Below are 20126 nucleotides of genomic sequence, written 5' to 3' on the forward strand. Positions count from 1 at the left end.
GGTGTTGCCCCCTCCGGGTGGGGGTCCTGTCCTGCCCCGGGGCCATTTCAGTTGGGGGGTTCGGCAGTGGCTAGGGGTGTAAGTTGGTGGGGGGGGATAGCTTGTGGGCGGTGGCCCTTCCTGTCATCCCTTCCCAAAGGGGGCACAGATGGTCCGGGGGAACGCCCTTTGAGGGCCCTGGGGCAGCTCCCGCACAGCATTATCACTTCTCTGCAGGACCATCTCACATCTTAGTGGGTTTACGCGTGACTGGGTGCAATTAGACACAATCAGTTAGGTAGGTTGTCGGTGCCAGGATTAGCGATCAGGTAGCATAGAATAGGATGTCAACATATCCACACTTACATGAGATTCACATAATACTGGGTTCAAAACCTCCTAGCATGCAACAATGTATTTGTTGTTATTTGTTCTACTCATTTTCTGTCTGCTTCCATCCTTTCTGTCCCTCCATAACCCCTTCCTGCTCAGGGGAGGGGGTAATAAATTCGATGAAATCTTACTCCCTTAATATACTGCGGTTTACTGAATCAGGTAACGTTGTGAGGTAAAATGTATCATTAACTGTAAAACTGCCACTACATTTGTATATATGAACTACATCGGATTAAGAAATATTACATATACAAGGTACTGTAACAAAGTTGATTCATTTCCCTCAAGGTCATGCAAAGTCAATAACTTAGTCATATCGATCGTATCAGACATAGTCGCACTGTCTTAATTTCACTCACATGCTTTATTGACAATCTGTAAAATAATTACACCTTGAGAGAAAACAATCTTTCCTTGCCATGGAAAACTGATAGGGTGACCAGAAACAAGTCATGTACCAATATAACACAATGACCATCTTTAAGATGTCACATTTTCCAACCACAATGTCATGCGCTGAGACCAAGTTTTACATCATCTGCATATTTCCACAATAAGTATACCAGCAAACCTAGTGTACCAAAAGTACACAGTATATCAAAATTTATCGGGTGCTGTTAAATATGGGTGTCACTCCTTAAAAATCGTTTTGTTGCATTCGCATCCAATGCAGGCTTTATAGTCACACAAATTGACAGCTTCGTGAGGACAACAGTGCAATTTACTGTACCGCAGGATAAATAACTCATTGTTACAAACTAGTGAGGAAAATGTGGGAGATATTAGCTTTGCTTCACCTCATTGGGCCTGTTCAAATGGGTCAAGCAGTGATATTAGTATCATTCACAACTAGAGCTAAATGGCAGCGACAATGTCAGCGTGAGACATTTTCTGTAATATTTTATTATCAAACTATGAGCTCAAACAGTCAACAAAATACATTTAAAATACTGATGAATGTTGACGTAAGATGTAGCAGCTTACAGTGCAACAAAATATGGGAAAACAGCGTAAATCTAGTTGGCAAGTCATCAATCACCAGGGTATGTGCCAGTTTCTTGCGTACTTGGTTTACAATCTGAACATACTGAAAAAGATTGTATTAAGTAGTATGAAACTGAGGAACAACTACTTATGGTTAAGTACAGTATACTATAAGTACTGTAACTCTGCTGGTATTGAAGATGAAATGCACACTACTGTGATGAACGATCAAATTTTAGTACAAAACGTAGATCTCTGTATTCAACTTATGTTAAAAATGAATAACCATTTACTAGTTAAAAAAAGCAAGTTAAATGTTCATCATGTAACCAACCAAAAACACAATGACAACCATCTGCAAATTTTGTTCAATTCTCACTTTGATTGCCAATTGCACTACTTCATTCAACAGAAACATGCATGATTTAATGTACTGTTCCATTCATCCACTGGCAAATGGAAGACGCAAACTGCTGTTGCACAAAAAGCTCACTCTTACTGTCCCATACATGTGCAAACGATTTATGTAAGTGAGCCAACTCCACAGCAGCATGATGGATGTTTCTCCATAAGTGACAAATACCAGGAGACCATCACTTCTGAAGTGGACATAAAACATCTTGGTGCAGCTTCATCCATGAACAGCCAGGCATCCTATGCAGGCTCAAAGTTCAATAACATTGCAGACAAGAGTACTGCACGTGTCTTTTTGGCTTATTGTTTGAAAATTATCATTCACAAAAGAAAAAAAAGATAGGAGTCCAGTCACATCATGAGGGTCAAACATTATGTCATGCCACCCTTGCCCCCCATGACAATTGGTCGGGCAAACTCCACAAAGTCATCTATGAGAACAGGCCATGCCCCTGAGAAGAGAGGGAAAAAATATACAGTACGGTATTAGGTACTTCTCAACTTGGCTTATATTGTATACAAGTTTTATTTTATTCAAGTGATATGCTATAAATGATCCCCTTGAGAAAATAATATATTACAAGAGGAGCAGTCAAACAATGAACAAGCATTTTTAATATCACAACTTAGTTACAACTTCATCAGCTCACCCTCTTCATCATAATTTGACATGTCATCTGCAATCATATTGCCAAAGTCCAGAAGAAGGTTCCAGGTGTCTTTGGGAATAGAGCGCTTGTGATGTTCCTGAGTGCAGCACAGTAACAAGCCAATTGATAAAAAAGAGAAAAAAAAAGTAATTCATTCTACCATTCAGTGATCAGAATCCAACGTGTGTGATTGGATTACTTTCTCATCTTACCTGCAAGAATCTGTTCCAAAGATCCAAAAATTTGAAGCGACCAGTGAGTACAAGATTCCAGTAAGCAACAGCCATCTCTAACTCTATGACATGAAGAAAAATGGAGAATATCAGGATAGATAAATACATCCGTCAAAACATTTCCGCTTTTGTCCTTACCTAAACCTTTCTGCCCTGGATTCTTGGCAAAATTAAAGGTAAACTGGTAAAAGTCTTTAAACTTCCCAGTGTCTTTCAGCTCCTGCTCTAGCCTGGGAAGTATGGCTTTCAATTTGTCTGGACTGTCACAGCTGTGTGGAAATCAAGAAAAACAGTAGACTTTATTCACTCATTCAGTGCGATTGATGGATATAGACATCAAAGAGGAAGGACAGAGAAGACTAAGGTATGACAGGGCAGGATAAGTTTGACATGTAAACTCATTGGCTGCCTTCGACAGTGATAGACATCCAATCCATTTTGACTAGGAGGGGCTTGGCTGCGATCATTCGCTGCCAGTCAAAATGGATTGGACGTCTATTAATGTCAGGGCAGTCAAAGTTTTAATTATTCTAAACACGAGTAGGAAGCTTAAGCAGCGTAAATAAATATCATTTCATTATATTTAAAGCAGTCATTTAGTTGGAAAACAAATCAGTCTTTTATTAGTACTTCTCACCCAAGGTCTGACATTCCATCCAGGAACTCCTTCTTGCTGAACTCGCATTGTGTGGCTGCTCTGAACTTCCATGCTACTACCAATATACTCATGCTTGCTGGGTCCAGGTTCAAGTCATCACAAAACTGTTGGATTCCATCGATCCCAATCTTATTATCATCCTGAGGGTCTGCAAAGATAGAACAGAAATGTGATCAAACCCTTGGAAACAGGCCTGATAATGTCCCTAAGTGCAATTACTCACCTTTATACCTGTTATAAAGCTGTTCCAGCTTCTTGCGATCTACTGAATTTTTCATGGATTCTTTATAGTACAGGTCTGGATTTTGGAAGTAATTGTCAGTTGCTACTTCTAGTTTCCAGTCATTCTGTGACAGGCAGTATATGGCAGTTCTCTCTCCTGCCTGTGTGAAGGACATGAACTGCCGAACCTTGTCTCTCTGTGACGACTTTAACTTGTGCTGGAAGAAGAATTCATACCTCAAGGGCCGTGGAGTAAATGATACACCATGATTGCACATTTAAAGTAAAAAACAATTGTAAAATCTACTCTGTTCCAATATCTGCTGTATGGGTGTTCTATATAAAGTGCATAAAAATCACTCAGTAACCCAACCCCTAAAATGTGGCTCATATTTAACTCATTGGCTGCCATTGACAGTGCTATACGTCCAGTCCATTTTGACTGGGAGGGATGATGATGAATGATCGCTGCCAATCCTCCCGGTTTACACAAACTGGACATCTATCTTTTAGTGTTGTCCCGATCCGATACTAAATATCCGTATCGGCGACCAATATGGCTTTTTTTTTTTTTTTTTTTTTTTTGAGTATCTGATTTGGTTACAAAATTGGACTCGAACTACTTTACATGTGTTTTCAGCACCATCACACTTTTCGGCTGCTATAAATACAACCACTGGGCCAACTCAATCACTCTGTGGGACTACTTCTCTTTAGACGCCAGTGACAGTAAAACAGCATATTGTAAAAACTGAGCATTTCTCATGGAGGTACCAGTCGGGTTCACAATAATAAAAAAAACAAATTTTTACAGTGTTTGTACCAGCATTTATCAAGTTTTTTCTTTATCTTTTGAATAATTTTCTATTTATTCTGTAAAATTCAGCTTTATATAGTTTTAGAGTTTGACCTCCGTGAAGTTGGCCCCCCATCAGACGCATATTTATATTAAAATGATGTCAATCGTTTGTGCTTGTTTTTGCTGTAAAAAGCTTAGTTTGTGCTGCTATCGTTTTTAAGATATTTACAGTTCTTTTACAGGTCAATCTGAGGTCAACCAGCAACCCATTTTGATTCAAAATGGCTAAAAATTGTGTCAATCGTTTATGCTTTGTTTGTGCTTTAAACATTTTTCGTTTGCTATCATTTTTGAGATAGTAATTTCGAGTGATGATGTCACGCAGCCCCCCATTTACGGTGGAACAGAACCGCATTGGTGCCATTTGTTTGTGTTATGTTTGTGCTTGTTTGTGCTACTATCATTTTATCGATATTGAGGTATTAATTTCGAGTGATGACGTCAATCACAGCCCCTCCATTGAGGCTGACGGAGCATACTAACTCTCAATGACATAGGGGTGTCGCAACAACTACCACAAACAAACGGCACCCCTTCGGGTCATTTTGCAGTAAAAGGGGGCTGTGAGTCACGTCATCGCTCGAAATCCATGTCAAGCCCCCCTTGACCTCAGATTGACCTATAAAAGAATTATAAATATCTAAAAATCGATAGCAGCACAAACGAAACTTTTTACAGCACAGACGTAGCACAATTGAATGAAATCATTTTTATATGAATTTGCATCTGATGGGGGCAAACTTCATGAAAGTTAGAGTTTGAATTATTTGTGATACATATTAATTATTAAATGTATTTTTCTAACTTAGTTGGCAGAGAAAGTTTGTTGCAATACAGAAAATTTAGTAAAACAAAAAAAAAAAGTAAAATATAGGTGTCTAATCAGAATCGGCAAAACGGCACGAAAAAATCAGATCGGATGTCAAAAGAGCTGTATCGAGACATCCCTACTATGTTGTCAATGGCAGGCAATGCGTTAATATGGATACACGTGTTTGTTTTCAACAAACAGTGCTTTTATGAAATGGTAAACAAAGCAGGAGCGTACATATTAAAGGTTCAAGTTCCAAAAGAAAGAAAGAAACATCCCGAGTATTTGCACATTTATAACACAATGGTAAATGAACCCAGAAGGTCACCGTCCGCTGCTAGTCGTGCAGGACTGCCGACCCGACCCACCTGGGGATCGAAACGCATTTATTCACAGTACCGTGACACAACAATACGGGATCCTACGAGTGGTCTCTTCGATCGGAGGAGCAGCTAAAGGGGTCGTGGCTATCCACTACCAAAAAGGGAAAGGAACGTGCCACAAGTGTTGTCGTGCCCGTTCCAAATATATACCAACCACTGACCTTCCCTTTCCATTATATTCCATATTCCTTCACAGTAACAACACGACATACGTCTAAAGACACTACGGTCAATTGTCTCCTCATATCCTCAAATTGTGGAAGACGGACAGCGCCAGCATTGGCATTTTGACCAGTTGTTGTGGTATCGCGTTTTGAATTGTACCTACCATTTTATCACCCGCTGTTTTGGCCAACATATCTGTTTAGCTTTGTTGCGCATGCGCTAGGAGAATTGCGCTGCTGTAGTTGCACTTGAATCATGGGAAATGGAGTCCAGAGTACTGCACAAACCGTGTGACTTGACGTATATTTTTGCACTAATCTCGTGTATTCGTATGGAACGTACCCCAGAAGATTGGCAACCTTAATATAATACACTATTGCTTGTTAGTGGACCCTTTGACAGGGAGATTTCGCAGCACAATAAATCGAGTCATCCTAAGTCATTGGTTATCAAACAAATAAATGCAACATTTGGTTGATATTGTCCGATAGCGTTTAGTTCAACGCTGTTTCGATTCTATACTTGAACTGAAACGGGATTTTAAAACTAATACAGCGTCAAAGATAACTCGTCATGACTCTCTCGTATTAGTTTTGGGCACACTTGACTCGATCGGGGAGAAAAACAAAACTACAACTCCCATACCGAAGCAGATCAATTGTTTCGGAAGTAAAAATTAAAAGCCGACAAACGGATCAAGAGAAACGTAGCTGTTTGTCTTTTCTCTATTTTCATCTCCATGCGGACGAACTACGTAACTTCTGCTCTATTTTGCCTTGGCTTCACGTGTCATGGAAGTACAGGACTGAGTTAACTCAGTTGGTTCGAGCTAGTCTGACAGCTCTAGAGGAGACAACAGGTACAACTACAGTTCCGATTAGAAAACGATATTAAATATTGACTATGGGAAATAAGTATCTGTACCTGCCCTGACGATCGAGCGATTGATCTTTTGGCTGTTGCTGCTGGCGCGGAAGGATTAAGTAAACGTGAAAGTTGTGAAGTGAGTCGTTGGGACCTGCAGGGAGGCTGGCTTCCTTTGGTTGAGCTATGTGGCACGACTGGCCAGGAGGGGGGAGCCATCGGTGCGATACAACAAGCTGATTGTTATCCGGCTTCTTCAGTCGTGCTTGGGAGACACAGCAATGCGAGTATTTCGCAGGTAACTGATGGTTGATCCAACGTGTCTAAACTGCTGATTGGTCCATTGTGACGTGACCTTTTCATGATGGTAGGATCTGTTACGATTTCTTTCAATCATTTCTTTCCATTCCTTTGCATGTTTTTATTTTATGTTTTTCAACTGTACTCAGTTGCGTGTGTAACATCCGTCGTTGCCCTATCTCTCAATCCTACCATGATCTGGCCAATGAGCAAACCTCGACGAAGACAGTAAATCAATGCATTTTATTTCATGTTTCAGGTTCCTGCTTGATAATTCATTCAGCCCTCATAGCGAAAGTGACAATTTTTGCTCATAACATTTGGCATACAGGTGTGGTCGACATGAGTCAAAATGTAATGTCCACATAGGTGGAGGCCATAGGCGGAGTTTGACTTTAGGTTAGGGGGGCACAACATGTTGATGACCCCAAAACGCAGTGTCAGTAATAACATTAATTTACAAGAATATTTATAATAACAAGTTGAAAATCAGCAGTATTTTTAATTTCCCATCATTTTTGAGGGAATTTCTAAATCGGGCTTCTTAGGACAGCTATACTTTTTTGCCAACATTGTGATCAATGGAATATGGGACGCTCGCTGGCGTTCCGTCAAATTTTTCACCCCAACAGAAATTTCAACTTTGTGTTAAAAATGGCCGCGAATACAGCGGTTACAAAGTAAACACTACAAACATTCTTTAAATAAAGGAATATTTACTTATATTTGATCATAGACGGACATGTAGAAAAGTTCTCATCAGACACATTTTGCCATGTTAGCTGCACACGCCGCTGTCTCACTGTTTAAGTCTTTGCCGTGTAGTTAAGCATTAATGTACACCATATTCGTGTTGAACATGTATGTTTACGAAGTTGCCTATTTATTTAGCATCTGTGGATACAGGCCTGGAGTGGCCAATCGGGAGAACCAGGACAGTTCCTGGTGGGCCGGCCTGACATTTGGGCCGGTTGTAATACACATTTTTAACTAAGCTTTCAGTTAAACTATTTACTAACGGCATCACGCAACCCCGCTTTGCGCGATAAATTGTGGCCCTTCTAGCATTCCGTATTTTGAAATTCGATACCCCGCAACAGGTTCCCGTTCTCCAATGCCGCCAGCTCTGCCTCTGGGAAAGAGTATCATGATATCATCCTGTTGACTTGATTCTGGAAAAACTTAATTTTGGGTTTTAATAGCCGAAATGGGGCGAGTTGAAGCAGCATGACGAGCGTGAACCCTGCTGGCTGTTGGCGCGACCCATTATCGTTGTTTTTGAGCATGTTTGGATAAAAGTACAGCGATAAACCGTAAATGAACATGCAGAATGAAATCATTTTAATGAGAGCACCACTAAAACTTCCGCCATGGAGGCTCCAGGCACTATTTTTGGGCACAAAGACGTTCTCAGGCAAAACATAAGTTGGGCATTTTAACCCAAAACATTGCACTCTGAGGTGGACTGATGAGCGTGCTGTGAACTACCCTGAAATACACAGGTGTCTGAACTGTTTAAGTGCATTGGGAGACAGTCGTTTTGGTGAGTTCAATTATTCTTTCAATCAATCATTCAATCTTTCACATTTAATTTATTGTGGTAATTTTTTGTAATGAATAATATGAAAACACTCATAAGTAATGATATATTACATTATTTTTTTATTTATTTAAACTATATACAGAACACCCCCAAAATTTTGAATAGCAAGTAAAAGTTGTTTTATTTTGGTAGATTAAACAAACAAAATTGAGTATGTCAATTTGCTTGTACCACAAACAAAAAAAAAACAAAAATGAATATGATGAAAAGCTTCAGTTTTGTACACGCTTGCCACATGTGTAATTCAAAACACCTGCAAAAGGCTCCTCATTCTTTAAAAAGTCAGTCTAATATAAGATAAAATTATAGCTAGTACCCCAAAAATAAAATGGTAACTTCACACAGAACCTGCGCTTGAGCCCTTGATCTCAGAACTGTCAGTAGACATGCTCTTCCTCCGTGCCTCCCTTTTTACAAGTTATTTGGGGAAAATTCATATTTGATTCATCTTTACAAGTGTAAAGGGAAACTCTTTTCTTGTTCTAATGAGGCTTAAATTTGATTAACTCCTGTGCTAATAGGTGTATTTAAAAACTGAAATATATAATTTATGCATTTTAAAAAATCGCAAGTTTACTATTGACAGCATGCGATTAGTCGCGATTTTAAAAAACTAATCGCTTGACAGCACGATTATTATTACAATATTTTAATAAGGTAGGTCATGACATAAAGAGGGCCGGTCTGTGGCACGAAACTCCAGGGCTGAAAATGAGTCCCACTCCCGGCCCTGTGTGGATACCATTGACAATCCAACTGAATGTAAAAGAGGACTTATTCGCCGCCACAACAGCTTTGAGAGCAAAATATTATAAGGGTGCAAAATTTTGCAGAACACCGGTGGTGGCTCTGTTGTACAATTAGCGTCGTTAGTGGGGCAAATTGAAACTCCGTTCACCATTTTGGCGGTGCTCTCTGGCTTTTCATGGTCCACGTTTTCAATCCTTGGTTGTTGCTCAGTAATTGTTGTCGCTTTTGAAAGTTCAGGTTTGAAAAAATTACATATATCCATCTTACCTCTTCGTTCCTCAGGTGGTTTTAGCTAAGCAAAGCAAATGACCGTCTAAGGTGCTAGTTGTGTTACTTTGTATTTGTGGGCTTTTGAATAAGACAACTTACTGAAAGAGTTGATGTTTTTTACTGACAGATCTTTAGTTACAGAACAGAAGAGAGGCATCTTTAATAACTGTTTACTGGCAGGCTTTTTATCAGCTGTCTCGAGCTCGATGCGTATCTCTGACTTCCGTGTGCTGTGATGAGCAGACATTACTAATCGAACATGCAGATACGATTTGCTCATGTCATTAAAATAGTCACTTCATCTGTTCGAAAAATAATTTTGACCCATTATAATGTTTTTTGTTCATTTCATTCATTTTGTTGTTTGATTGCTTTACAACTTTTGTAGACAATATTTTAACAGAAAATTATTAATTTTAAAATCATATACACGTATAGGAAAGGCAATTATATGCAATGACACTTTGCGGCCACCAGGGGTGGCCTGGCCCTCCTGGCTCCCCCTTAAACGCCGCTTATGGTGGAGGCCCGGTCTCAATTATAATTACAGTGTATGATAATAATTTATCATTATTGGTATTTGGCGGACAACACGCAGGTGATTTGAAGTTCTGCTCTGAGACAATTTGGCCAAATTTCAAAATTGTCCTATACGCATGTGTGATACATCATCATTGGAAAGCACAAAATCTCAGTTTTCTGGGGGAAGAAATTTTTTTAACAGGAGGGCATTTAAAAAAAATAATAAATAAACAGCAAAACCCTAACTGGAGGTAAGAGCACGCGAGAGCATAATTAAAGACGCCATGATTTTAACGAGATATTATGGCGTACTTACCTTGTTTCGATCCAAAAACTCCATGTAGCATCGAGTGTCAAGACAAAGATGTGAATGGCCACAGCCAGATTTTGGGGGGATTTTATGGGTGAAAAATTGTAATATAACAAGGGTCGCGATGCAGAAATCGCAGACATCAAGGAGTAGTCGAGATTTTCATTTTGATATATTTACCCTTTTAAACGTTTTTTTTTTCTTCAATTTTTCTTTGTTTGGATGGATTATTTATCATCTAACATATCGGGGAAAATGCAACAGTAACAAAAAAAAAAAAATACAATTACGCGATAGTTATGAGGTAGATATCCGTGACTTATTTACAGACGCCAGTTTTTCATTGTGACGTAATTTGTTTAAAAGTTTAGAATATGTGAATGAATAATTTTTAGTCTTTTTTTTTTTTTTTTTTTTTTTTTAAGGGCAACTGAAGAGCTTTCCGGATTTTGGTGTAATTTTACGAAAATAAACTTTGGACGAGTTCGTCAAAACAACCATGACATTATCAACGCGTAATTGCAAGGATAATTTGCGTTTTTTTAGTCTTTTTGTACTCCGTTAAATGTCCCATCCCAAACCCGGAAGTGTGACGTAGATTCCCCGACGCAACTGAAGACTAGTATCCACAGCTAGCATAGCAGCAACAACTATATCAGTGATATTTCCAGTTTTCCACCAAAGGTAACCATTCAGGATCGCTCTTTCGTGACGCTACCGATGGCAAAGGCTCCACGGAAAGATGATCTACAATTAATCCCTACATTTTTAAACCTGAGGCGTCAGATGACGACGATTTACTTGACACAGCAGATGTCATCATGACGCCAATTGACAGCTCGACACTTCACGAACAGGAGAGTGAGTGGTAAGCCTATGTCTAGCATCGTAATTTTTCTATTTGAGAGAATGCGATTACATGGTTGTATATATTTTCCATGCTCTCCACATAGCTAAAACTGGATATTAGGTAATGGGACAGGTCCTACCGATCTAAAGATGGTAAAGCTAGCCCAAATGTGGCTAAATAAATGATATATGTTATTGATTTTTCAAAATAAATTACAAAACGATTTTATTTTCCAGGTGTTCCTTCAAGTAATTACCCTTCCAAGAGTATGCCTGTGTCGTCAGGAGATCCCCGACGTGAGAGCCTAACTTGAGGAGGCTGAAGCACTGACAGGGGCATGAATTACATAAAAAAAATAAAACCATAAATTTTAAACAACATTGACATATTTTGTTGACTGTTTAAGGTATTCTATTGGTATATAATATATTGTAATTATATTACATTCTGAAACAATATTCAATAGGCCACAATAATAAGTGATACCAGATTTATGTGGAATCGGCATTAGCTTTCGCTGTCAGATTGTGACACAACAAAGTTATACCAAGCAAACAATGGCACACACCAAAGAACATAAATTTAGTAAGCAACACAAAGTTAGGATAGCAACGGACTAGCGCAACATTGAAAAATGATAATGGCAGTGGGAAATATGTATTTACTCTTTTCTATAGACCCCACTCACATGACGTCACAACCACGCCTCCGCGCCGTTATCCGTCAGGTCGTCTTGTTTACGCATTACCGCTACTTAAATTCCTCCTATTATGGCGTGTTTTTCTGCTCGTTGACATTAATAATCATAATGGTGAAGGCGTGTGTGGCGGTTGGTTGCAGTAACAGAGAAGATAGACGGAGAGACTTGAAATTCTACTGTATTCCGAGAGACCCGGAGAGGAGAGCGAGATGGACTGCTGCAATTCGACGAGAAAACTGGGCACCAAACGATCACCACAGATTATGTAGTAGTCATTTTATATCTGGTAAGATGCATTTAATATATATTTAGAGGGTTTTGGGCTGACAACCACAATTAAGATCATTGCGAGGCTAATCGCCGACAACATACAGTTTCAAATTCAAGATGCTTATTTCTTCCACCATCATTACATTTTGAATAATATTTAGCTGGTACCAAGTGAAAGAAGCTGGCCTCGTCTACGGATCATCAGTTAAACAGGTGTGTCCAAACCTTTTGCAAAGGGGGCCAGATTTGGTGTGGTAAAAATGCGGGGGGCTACCTTGGCTGATTTACATAGAACAATATATTTAAACAAATTTTAGCAAGCCCTTCTGTGTGTCACATTTGCTTTATTATTTTTTTAAATTCATAATTTCAACAGTCTCGTCTTTGTGGCGTTCTCTTTCGACACTCGGGCTCTTGCGAAATACTGCTGCTGTGAAATTAAAGTAGCTTCAAGTTGCTATAATTTCTCGCTGCGTATCTTCCCTATAATATTGTCGTACATGTCAGCGTGTCTTGCTCGGTAATATCATTATAGCGTCACATCGAACTCTTTGAAAACAGCGACTGTCTCTTTGCAAATGAGGCGGACACAGTTGTTGCGTGTTTTATTGAAGAAATAGTCCAATATCCACCTATCCTTCAAGCGTCGGCCATCGCAGTCAACTTTTTTTTGATTGATTGTCGCCATTTTAGAAAATTGGAAGTAAAGGGTCACACGGGGTAATGTTGCTTAGAGTGCTGCTCTCAAAGTTTTTCAAACTTTCGTGAGAATATGCTGATTTTGTGTGGACAAGATAGTTGTAGATATCAGGGTCGCAGATGTCAGGCAGAGAGGGCGAAGACAGCGGGTCGAAAAATATCGATTTAGGCATCAAATATGGATCTGGCAAATGGATGACTGAAACTTTTCCACATAACGCCTTTTATACAACGCATCCAATGGAGTTTACAGCGTCTGAAAGCACTGGGGCTTCCATGAATTGCACTATAAATTGCACGACAAATTGAAACCATTGAGAATACGGATAAACAATGACGGACAATATGGCGGCCGGATACAGCGACACGTCATTCTGTGACGTTGGTGAGTAGGGTCTATAGCATTAAGTGTTCTCTATACCAAGATAAATCATTATTATTAAAATATGAAGGTAACTAGATTTTTCTTTTAAAAAATGTGTACTGTATATATGACTAGTTTATGATTTCATTTCATCAGAATTTGCTACATTTATTTCTCCTGTCACCGTCATCTGACGTCGCAGACTGAAGAAATTCAGCATCTGGCAGGCCTCATAGGATCTCTTCAGTCGTCATCGCTGGACACCGCATTACTTGGGTCATCATATGACTCGACCCACTCTCTTGATTTTGGGAAACTGGGTGGCGACTGACTTGCAACCCTTTTTTCATCGTGTTGGCGGTTTATGCCGCTTAATTTTTTTTTTGTTTGGCTTCCTGGGAAAAAAAATCACAGCATCATGAAAATATTGGATGAATTCCTAATTTTAATTTAATAATTTTTAATAAGAATTTCTTGGTGATCAAATAATAATGCCCCAGTCAAAGCAGCATCTATTTGACTCTATTGTTCCCTCTTCAAACAGGCAGACTTTGATGTTGATGCTGTAGTACAATAGTCATTGTTTTATTGAGATGTATTTGGTACATTAGGGCCTGGCAGGTGGATTATTTTATACGTAGGCTTTACATTTACCCTGTGACAGGCCAAAAAACAACGAGCCAAGGACCTATTTGGTGCTGGGGACATTTGAATTTACATAATACCTATTGATATAGTAATAAAATCACATGAGTAGAACACCTGTCAGCAAACCTATCTACTTATGACAGGCCAACAGCAACAACAAAAAATGTTGCACTTCAACAAACATGCAGTAGGACTCCCCCTCGTTTATCAATAAAAGCCAGTAATTGTCTACTTGCGTCTTTGTAAAACCAAGGTTGCATTGTTGTAGGTTTTCAAAGCTGTCGTCGCTGAAATGATGAAAACAATGAGCCGATTGGGGACCTGTATGCATGCTCACAAAAACGGTCCAAACCTTTGCAGGAGAAGTTTTTTTTGGACCATTCATAGAGTCTCGAGTCTTCCTGTGAGCAAATCATCGCTTCACATCGAGATGGCATGACGAATCTCGCGAGTAAAACCCAGAAAATGTTTGTAATATATGGCGAGGATAGCGTGGGGCTATATTTCCGTGTTCAGAGTGGTGGCGACGCTCCCTGGAAGCTACGTCCTCAGGTAGCGGTCGGCAGGGCGGCGCGTCCCTTGTTGCTATGGCCATAACTCAGATACTACGCGGTCAATTATTATTTTTTTGTTTTGTTTTGTTTTATGTCACTTTTTGAGACAGCGAATGATGCATTTAATACAATTCAACCGAGTAAAACACTCAAGAACGAAATCCGAAAAGCTCTTCAGTTGCCCTTTAAACAAAATATTATGCATATATTAATAATTCTAAGCTAAAACGGACAGACATTTTGAAAAATAAATAATTTACTAATAATTATTTACCTTCTTTTTATACTGGGTTGAAACAAAAGCGGTTGCGCGACATCTGTAAACGGGGGCTTCCAGGGTAAAACAGACAAATTGAAAATAGTTCGGGGGCTTAATGCGCAATGAATCTGCTATGGCAGCATATAGATATATTGTTCTATTAAATACAACAGTTCTTTTGGCTCAAAATACAGCAGTTTATTTTAAAAAGGGTGCAAGAGCAGAAACTGCTTTTTCAACCTTGTCTGTGTTTTCTGCCATATTGTGTATGAATAAATAATATTATAAATGAATCAAATGATTTATTGTCATATGCACAGTTAATAAGCACAGTTCCCTGCACAATGAAATCCTTACTCTCTTGCCCACTCACCAGTGCCAGAACAACAGGAGAAACAATTAAAAAGAGAAAATTTAAGTGCCAACAAGTGCAAACAAATCATTTTAAAAGAAACAGGAATATAACAAGGGCATAGGTTTGCAGGGGCGGTTGGGACAAAACACTACCAACTTTCCAGGATGCTCAAATTGTCCTCACCAACTTTTAAGCAACCTTATTTGCGTTATGTAATGACGTAAGTTATGTAGGTCATTTATATTATCTTTCCATATGTTTTAATTGTTGTAACTGACCCCACCATTATGAAGTGAATTATTTTTCATTATGTTTAGATTTACATGTACATCTTTTCACTTGCTGAGTGTGCCGGTTCATTATTTCCTCCTAAATGCACATTTAACTGGCTGATGACTTGACCCTCACACACACGCACATTAGATATTAGAGATGTGAGAATTTTTTTTTTTTTTTTCCATTCAGCAGCAGCCACTGTTAGAAATGTAAAAAGACATCATTGTTTTGGAATTAGGGAACACACCATTACTACTACTGTAGGTCCGACCTGCATCAGTGTTAGCATAACATTAAACTGTGTGAACTTGCTAACCTGCAAAACTCAAGTAGGAAGCTGCTTCGAGAGAAGTGTCCTTCTCTTTGTGTTTTCTACTGTTAACATTAAATAAACTGTGAGAAATGTAGTGAACTCTGCTGGAAACTATGGATCTAGAAAAACGTTAGCAAGAAGCTGCTTAGAGAGAGGGAGGTGCTGCGTAACCTCATATGTACCTCACACCACACAACATATACACAACAATCATAATTAATTATGTACATAAAAAAAAGTGTTTTAGGGTGGGATGCCGTGAGCTACCCACACTAGCTTTGCGATTGACTAGTCGATCGTGATCGACGTCATGAGCACCCCTGATTTAGCATACCAATTAATTTGGTTCATATTCATGAGAAATGTAGCCCTGACCCCCGTTCACCCAATCTGTTTGGTCTTATTAATGTATCATTCCTAGCAAAAAGTGTACATGCAGGTTGTGCTGTAATATCGTCCTTACCAATGTTGAGACCAAAACTATGCCCTTGGTATATAAGGTAAAGATGTCCCGATCACATATTTTTGCACCCGAGTCACCTGATTTTCAGAATCTGCCGAGTCCCGATCCAATACTGAACATGTTACAGTACCGTACTTTTTAAAGTACTTCCTCTTTCGCTTTTTCCGGGAGTGTTGCGAAGTGGTGGTTGGAAAGCTCCTCGGTGGCAAGGCCCCGGGGGTTGATAAGATTCGCCCGGAATTCCTAAAGGCTCTGGATGTTGTGGGGCTGTTGTGGCTGACACGCCTCTACAACATTGCGTGGACATCGGGGACAGTGCCTCTGGATTGGTAGAGCGGGGTGGTGGTCCCCCTTTTTAAGAAGAGTGTGTTCCAATTATAGAGGGATCACACTCCTCACCCTCCCCGGTAAGGTCTATTCAGGGGTGCTGGAGAGGAGGGTCCATCAGGAAGTCGAATCTTGGATTCAGGAGGAGCGGTGCGGTTTTCGTCCCGGCTGTGGAACAGTGGACCAGCTCTACTCCCATGGCAGGATCCTCGAGGGGGCATGGGAGTTCACTCAACCAGTCTACATGTGTTTTGTGGATTTGGAGAAGGCCTTCGACTTTGTGCCGAGGGGAGTCCTGTGGAGGGTGCTCCGGGAGTACAGGGTACCGAGCCCCTTGGTAAGGGCAGTTCGGTCCCTGTACAACCAGTGTCAGAATCTGGTCCGCATTGCCGGCAGTAAGTCGAATTCGTTCCCAGTGATGATTGGACTCCGCCAAGGCTGCCCTTTGTCACCAATTCTGTTCATAATTTTTATGGACAGAATTTCTAGGCGCAGCCGAAGTGTTGAGGGTGTCCGGTTTGGTGGCCTCAGCATTGCATCTCTGCTTTTTGCAGATGATGTGGTGCTGTTGGCTTCATCAAGCCGTGACCTCCAACTCTCACTGGGGCGGTTCGCAGCGGAGTGTGAAGCGATTGGGATGAAGATCAGCACCTCCAAATACGAGACCATGGTCCTCAGCCGGAAAAGGGTGGCATGCCCTCTCCGGGTCGGGTATGAGATCCTGCCCCAAGTGGAGGAGTTCAAGTATCTTGGGGTCTTGTTCACGAGTGAGGGTAGGAGGAAGCGGGAGATTGACAGGCAGATCGGTGCAGTGATGCGGACTCTGCACCGGTCCGTTGTGGTGAAGAAGGAGCTGAGACAAAAGGCGAAGCTCTCGATTTACCGGTCGATCTACGTTCCTACCCTCACCTATGGTCACGAGCTGTGGGTCGTGACCGAAAGAACAAGATCCCGGATACAAGCAGCCGAAATGGGTTTTCTCCACAGGGTGTCCGGGATCTCCCTTAGAGATAGGGTGAGAAGCCCGGTCATCCGTGAGGGGCTTGGTGTCGAGCCGCTACTCTTCCGCGTTGAGAGGAGCCACTTGAGGTGACTCGGGCATCTGGTTCGGATGCCTCCTGGATGCCTCCCTGGGGAGGTGTTCCTGGCATGTCCCACCGGCAGGAGGCCCCGGGGACGACCCAGGATACGCTGGAGAGACTATGTCGCTCGGCTGGCCTGGGAACGCCTTGGAATCCTGCCGGAGGAGCTGGCTGAAGTGGATGGGTTTTCCTGCTAAAGCTACTGCCCCCGCGACGTGACCCCGGACTAAGCGGAAGATAATGGATGGATGAATGTTGCGGAGTATAAAACATATATATTTTTGTACCTTTTGGCAATTCCATTGTATTTCTGGATTATTTTGTTGTTTTTTAGCCCTTAAAAGGAAAAAAAAACATTAAATTAGGCCTGAATGATATTTTGGAAAAAATTAACATTATGATATACTGTAAATTGCCAAGGCTCCACACTTACTTTTTGTATTGTTGCACCTAACTTTTTTCTTCAGGTGCACCAACACAAAATGTAGGCGCACACAACTGTGAGGTGGACGTGGTAACCACTATCCCACGGTGCTGCCTTAATAATGTGAATTATTTTTAAACAAGAACAACACAGAAAAATGATTGTCTTTATTAAATGCTTCATTGAATGAGTCCACTCAAATTGTGAATGAGTTGTCACAGACTGGTGTGTACAAACTAAAGCTATCGAGCCATCTCTCGCTAGATCAAACCTACAAATCTGTCAATCATCATTAATTTTAAATAGCTGTACAGGGTGAGAGGCTGTAGCATGAAGCAGAAAAACAAATATACTTTTTAAATTAAAAACCCGATCCTTTTCACCTGACTCCGATCCTCTGAAAAATGGCGCGATCGGCCCGATTTCCGATCACATGATCGGATCGGGACATCCCTAATATAAAGTTTAAGTATGCAAAATTGATCAAATTAATACAAAAATAGAAATGCACTCTTAGTTATAGCCCCCGATAAGACTTTTTAGTTGATTTTAGGTTGACAACAATAGAATTCATTTAAACTGGGATGCCCGGCCGTGATTGCTCATGACGTCCAATCCAATTTGACTATTCGCTGCCAACCCTCCAAGTCAAAATAGATTAGACGTCTAGCGCCGTCAACGACAGCTAATGAGTGCCCTTTAAAGGGTTAAGAATGCTCCTCTCATCCACTGAAATCACGTATTCTTTCTTTTCCCTCACCATCATTCTTACATTGTTAGTTTTTTTTGTCACAAATGATTTTCTAACTTTTTTCAATCAGCTAAATCACAGCAACCCAATGAATGATCAATTCTTTTTCTTCATCTAAATGCCATCATTGATTTAGAGCAGCAATTTATGGTTTCAGTTCCATCCATCAACTTAACGGGATTTTAACGAGTGCCCTGTAAAGGATTGATGTCTTGATATTGTGGAGATGTCACTGCAACCCCAGTCAGGAAACCAAAATATTGGTTTCGCTCTTACCGAGGCGACTTCTCGCGGGAAGGTGAACCGATGTCTCTGTGACACCACGATGTCTCCATCATGTGGGCTTTTAAGATATGTATTTTCCTAAATTACATGGCCATATGGGTCAAACATTGTTTAGTACTTTGTCCCAATGTTTCATCGATCTTCCTGGTCGCCAGCAGGTCTGCGGGGACCTCTCGTTGAGCTGTTCCTAGTTGTGGTCCGAATGAGTCTTGACCAGGTTGTCGAGACCTACTTGAGACTTGAAACTGGTTCCAAAAAATCTCCACAGAAATTAAGCACATTTTGGAAATCAGGTCGCCAGCTCGTCATCCCTGTCAGACCTGTGAAATAGGCGCTTGAACGAAAAATCAAAATGGTTGTTGATCAATTGTCGATTAATCCATAAAAGGTTGCACCTCCAATTCACTCTTGTTTAGCATCAATGTATTGATTGTACAATGAGCTATTCATACAGTTAAGTAGAAAGTTTAACCATATGGTTACGTATTTGACAAAAAGCTTAAACAAAATCATCCATTGAATCACAGCATTTTGCAGACCAAGATATTTTCATGAATGTGTGTTTTCACTACAGAGGCCAGCCTGTGAACAGTGGTGCTATTGACCTCCAGTAGCAGCAGTAACCAAACAGCATTCCACCCACAGAAGGAGGGTAATTGCAGCAGTTTGGAAGATTATCATCGCTAACCATCACTAATGCCGAAAAAGGTATGAAGCACCTTGTGCATGAGTTGGAAATATAACCTATATACTGGACATGTGCAAGACTATGTGCAGTATCACTGGACAATTTAGGAGCAGTCTTTAAAGTTTAGCCATGATATTAAAATTCAGGTCAATGCTGGAAACCAAACACTTCAGTCAAGTCAAATACAACTGACAACTCACTTCAAAGTGTTTAAGTAATGAAAGCCAAGATCAATTGTGTGCACAGCTGTTGTTTAACCTGAACAGCTGTAACCGCACCCTAAACATACCATCTCTATGACTTTGACCTATAGCGCAATTTATCAACTGTTCTTGCTTCCCACAATTATGTAGGTCACAACATGAATCATTTATTTGTAGACACATTTTTTTTTTCTTTTAAACTCGGGTTTTGCGGTAATGTTTTGGTTGAAGCTTCATAACAG

The 20126-nt window shown here is 40.4% G+C and overlaps 2 protein-coding genes across 6 annotated transcripts in view; one reads left to right on the forward strand and one right to left on the reverse strand.

Moving 5' to 3' along the window:
* Positions 1-422: 422 nt before the first annotated feature.
* dcun1d2b (DCN1, defective in cullin neddylation 1, domain containing 2b) lies at positions 423-6917 on the reverse strand. Of its 3 annotated transcripts, none has more exons than XM_057845475.1 (7): positions 6679-6917; positions 3538-3754; positions 3294-3462; positions 2795-2925; positions 2636-2718; positions 2424-2520; positions 423-2225 (listed from the first exon to the last, which is right to left on the reverse strand). In XM_057845475.1, the coding sequence occupies exons 1-7, from the start codon at positions 6835-6837 to the stop codon at positions 2146-2148; spliced, it is 936 nt and encodes a 311-aa protein (XP_057701458.1). In that variant the 5' UTR covers positions 6838-6917; the 3' UTR covers positions 423-2145. The 3 variants fall into 3 exon arrangements, with proteins under 3 accessions (XP_057701458.1, XP_057701466.1, XP_057701474.1); XM_057845483.1 differs by having other exon boundaries at positions 5918-6775; XM_057845491.1 differs by lacking the exon at positions 6679-6917 and adding an exon at positions 5751-5905 and having other exon boundaries at positions 424-2225.
* tmco3 (transmembrane and coiled-coil domains 3) overlaps positions 6409-20126 on the forward strand; it is a 30877-nt gene continuing 17159 nt past the window's right edge. Inside the window, exons 1-2 of one of the 3 annotated variants that reach the window (XM_057845445.1) lie at positions 6409-6985; positions 19568-19701. The gene's annotated coding sequence lies outside the window, so the exon portion shown is untranslated. The remainder of the gene's footprint in view (positions 6986-19567; positions 19702-20126) is intronic. The other 2 variants (XM_057845453.1, XM_057845462.1) reach the window with 2 other exon arrangements.

Source organism: Corythoichthys intestinalis, chromosome 1, assembly GCF_030265065.1.
Source record: "Corythoichthys intestinalis isolate RoL2023-P3 chromosome 1, ASM3026506v1, whole genome shotgun sequence".
In the NCBI taxonomy this organism is placed as follows: Eukaryota; Metazoa; Chordata; class Actinopteri; order Syngnathiformes; family Syngnathidae; genus Corythoichthys; species Corythoichthys intestinalis.

Coding starts and splice junctions, on each gene's coding strand:
- dcun1d2b (XM_057845475.1), bottom strand. CDS start 6,837: ATGGCTCCCCCCTCCTGGCCAGTCGTGCCACATAGCTCAACCAAAGGA. Junction 2,926..3,293: donor GATGGAATGTCAGACCTTGG/GTGAGAAGTACT, acceptor ATTTCCACACAG/CTGTGACAGTCCAGACAAAT. Junction 2,226..2,423: donor GTCAAATTATGATGAAGAGG/GTGAGCTGATGA, acceptor CTCTCTTCTCAG/GGGCATGGCCTGTTCTCATA.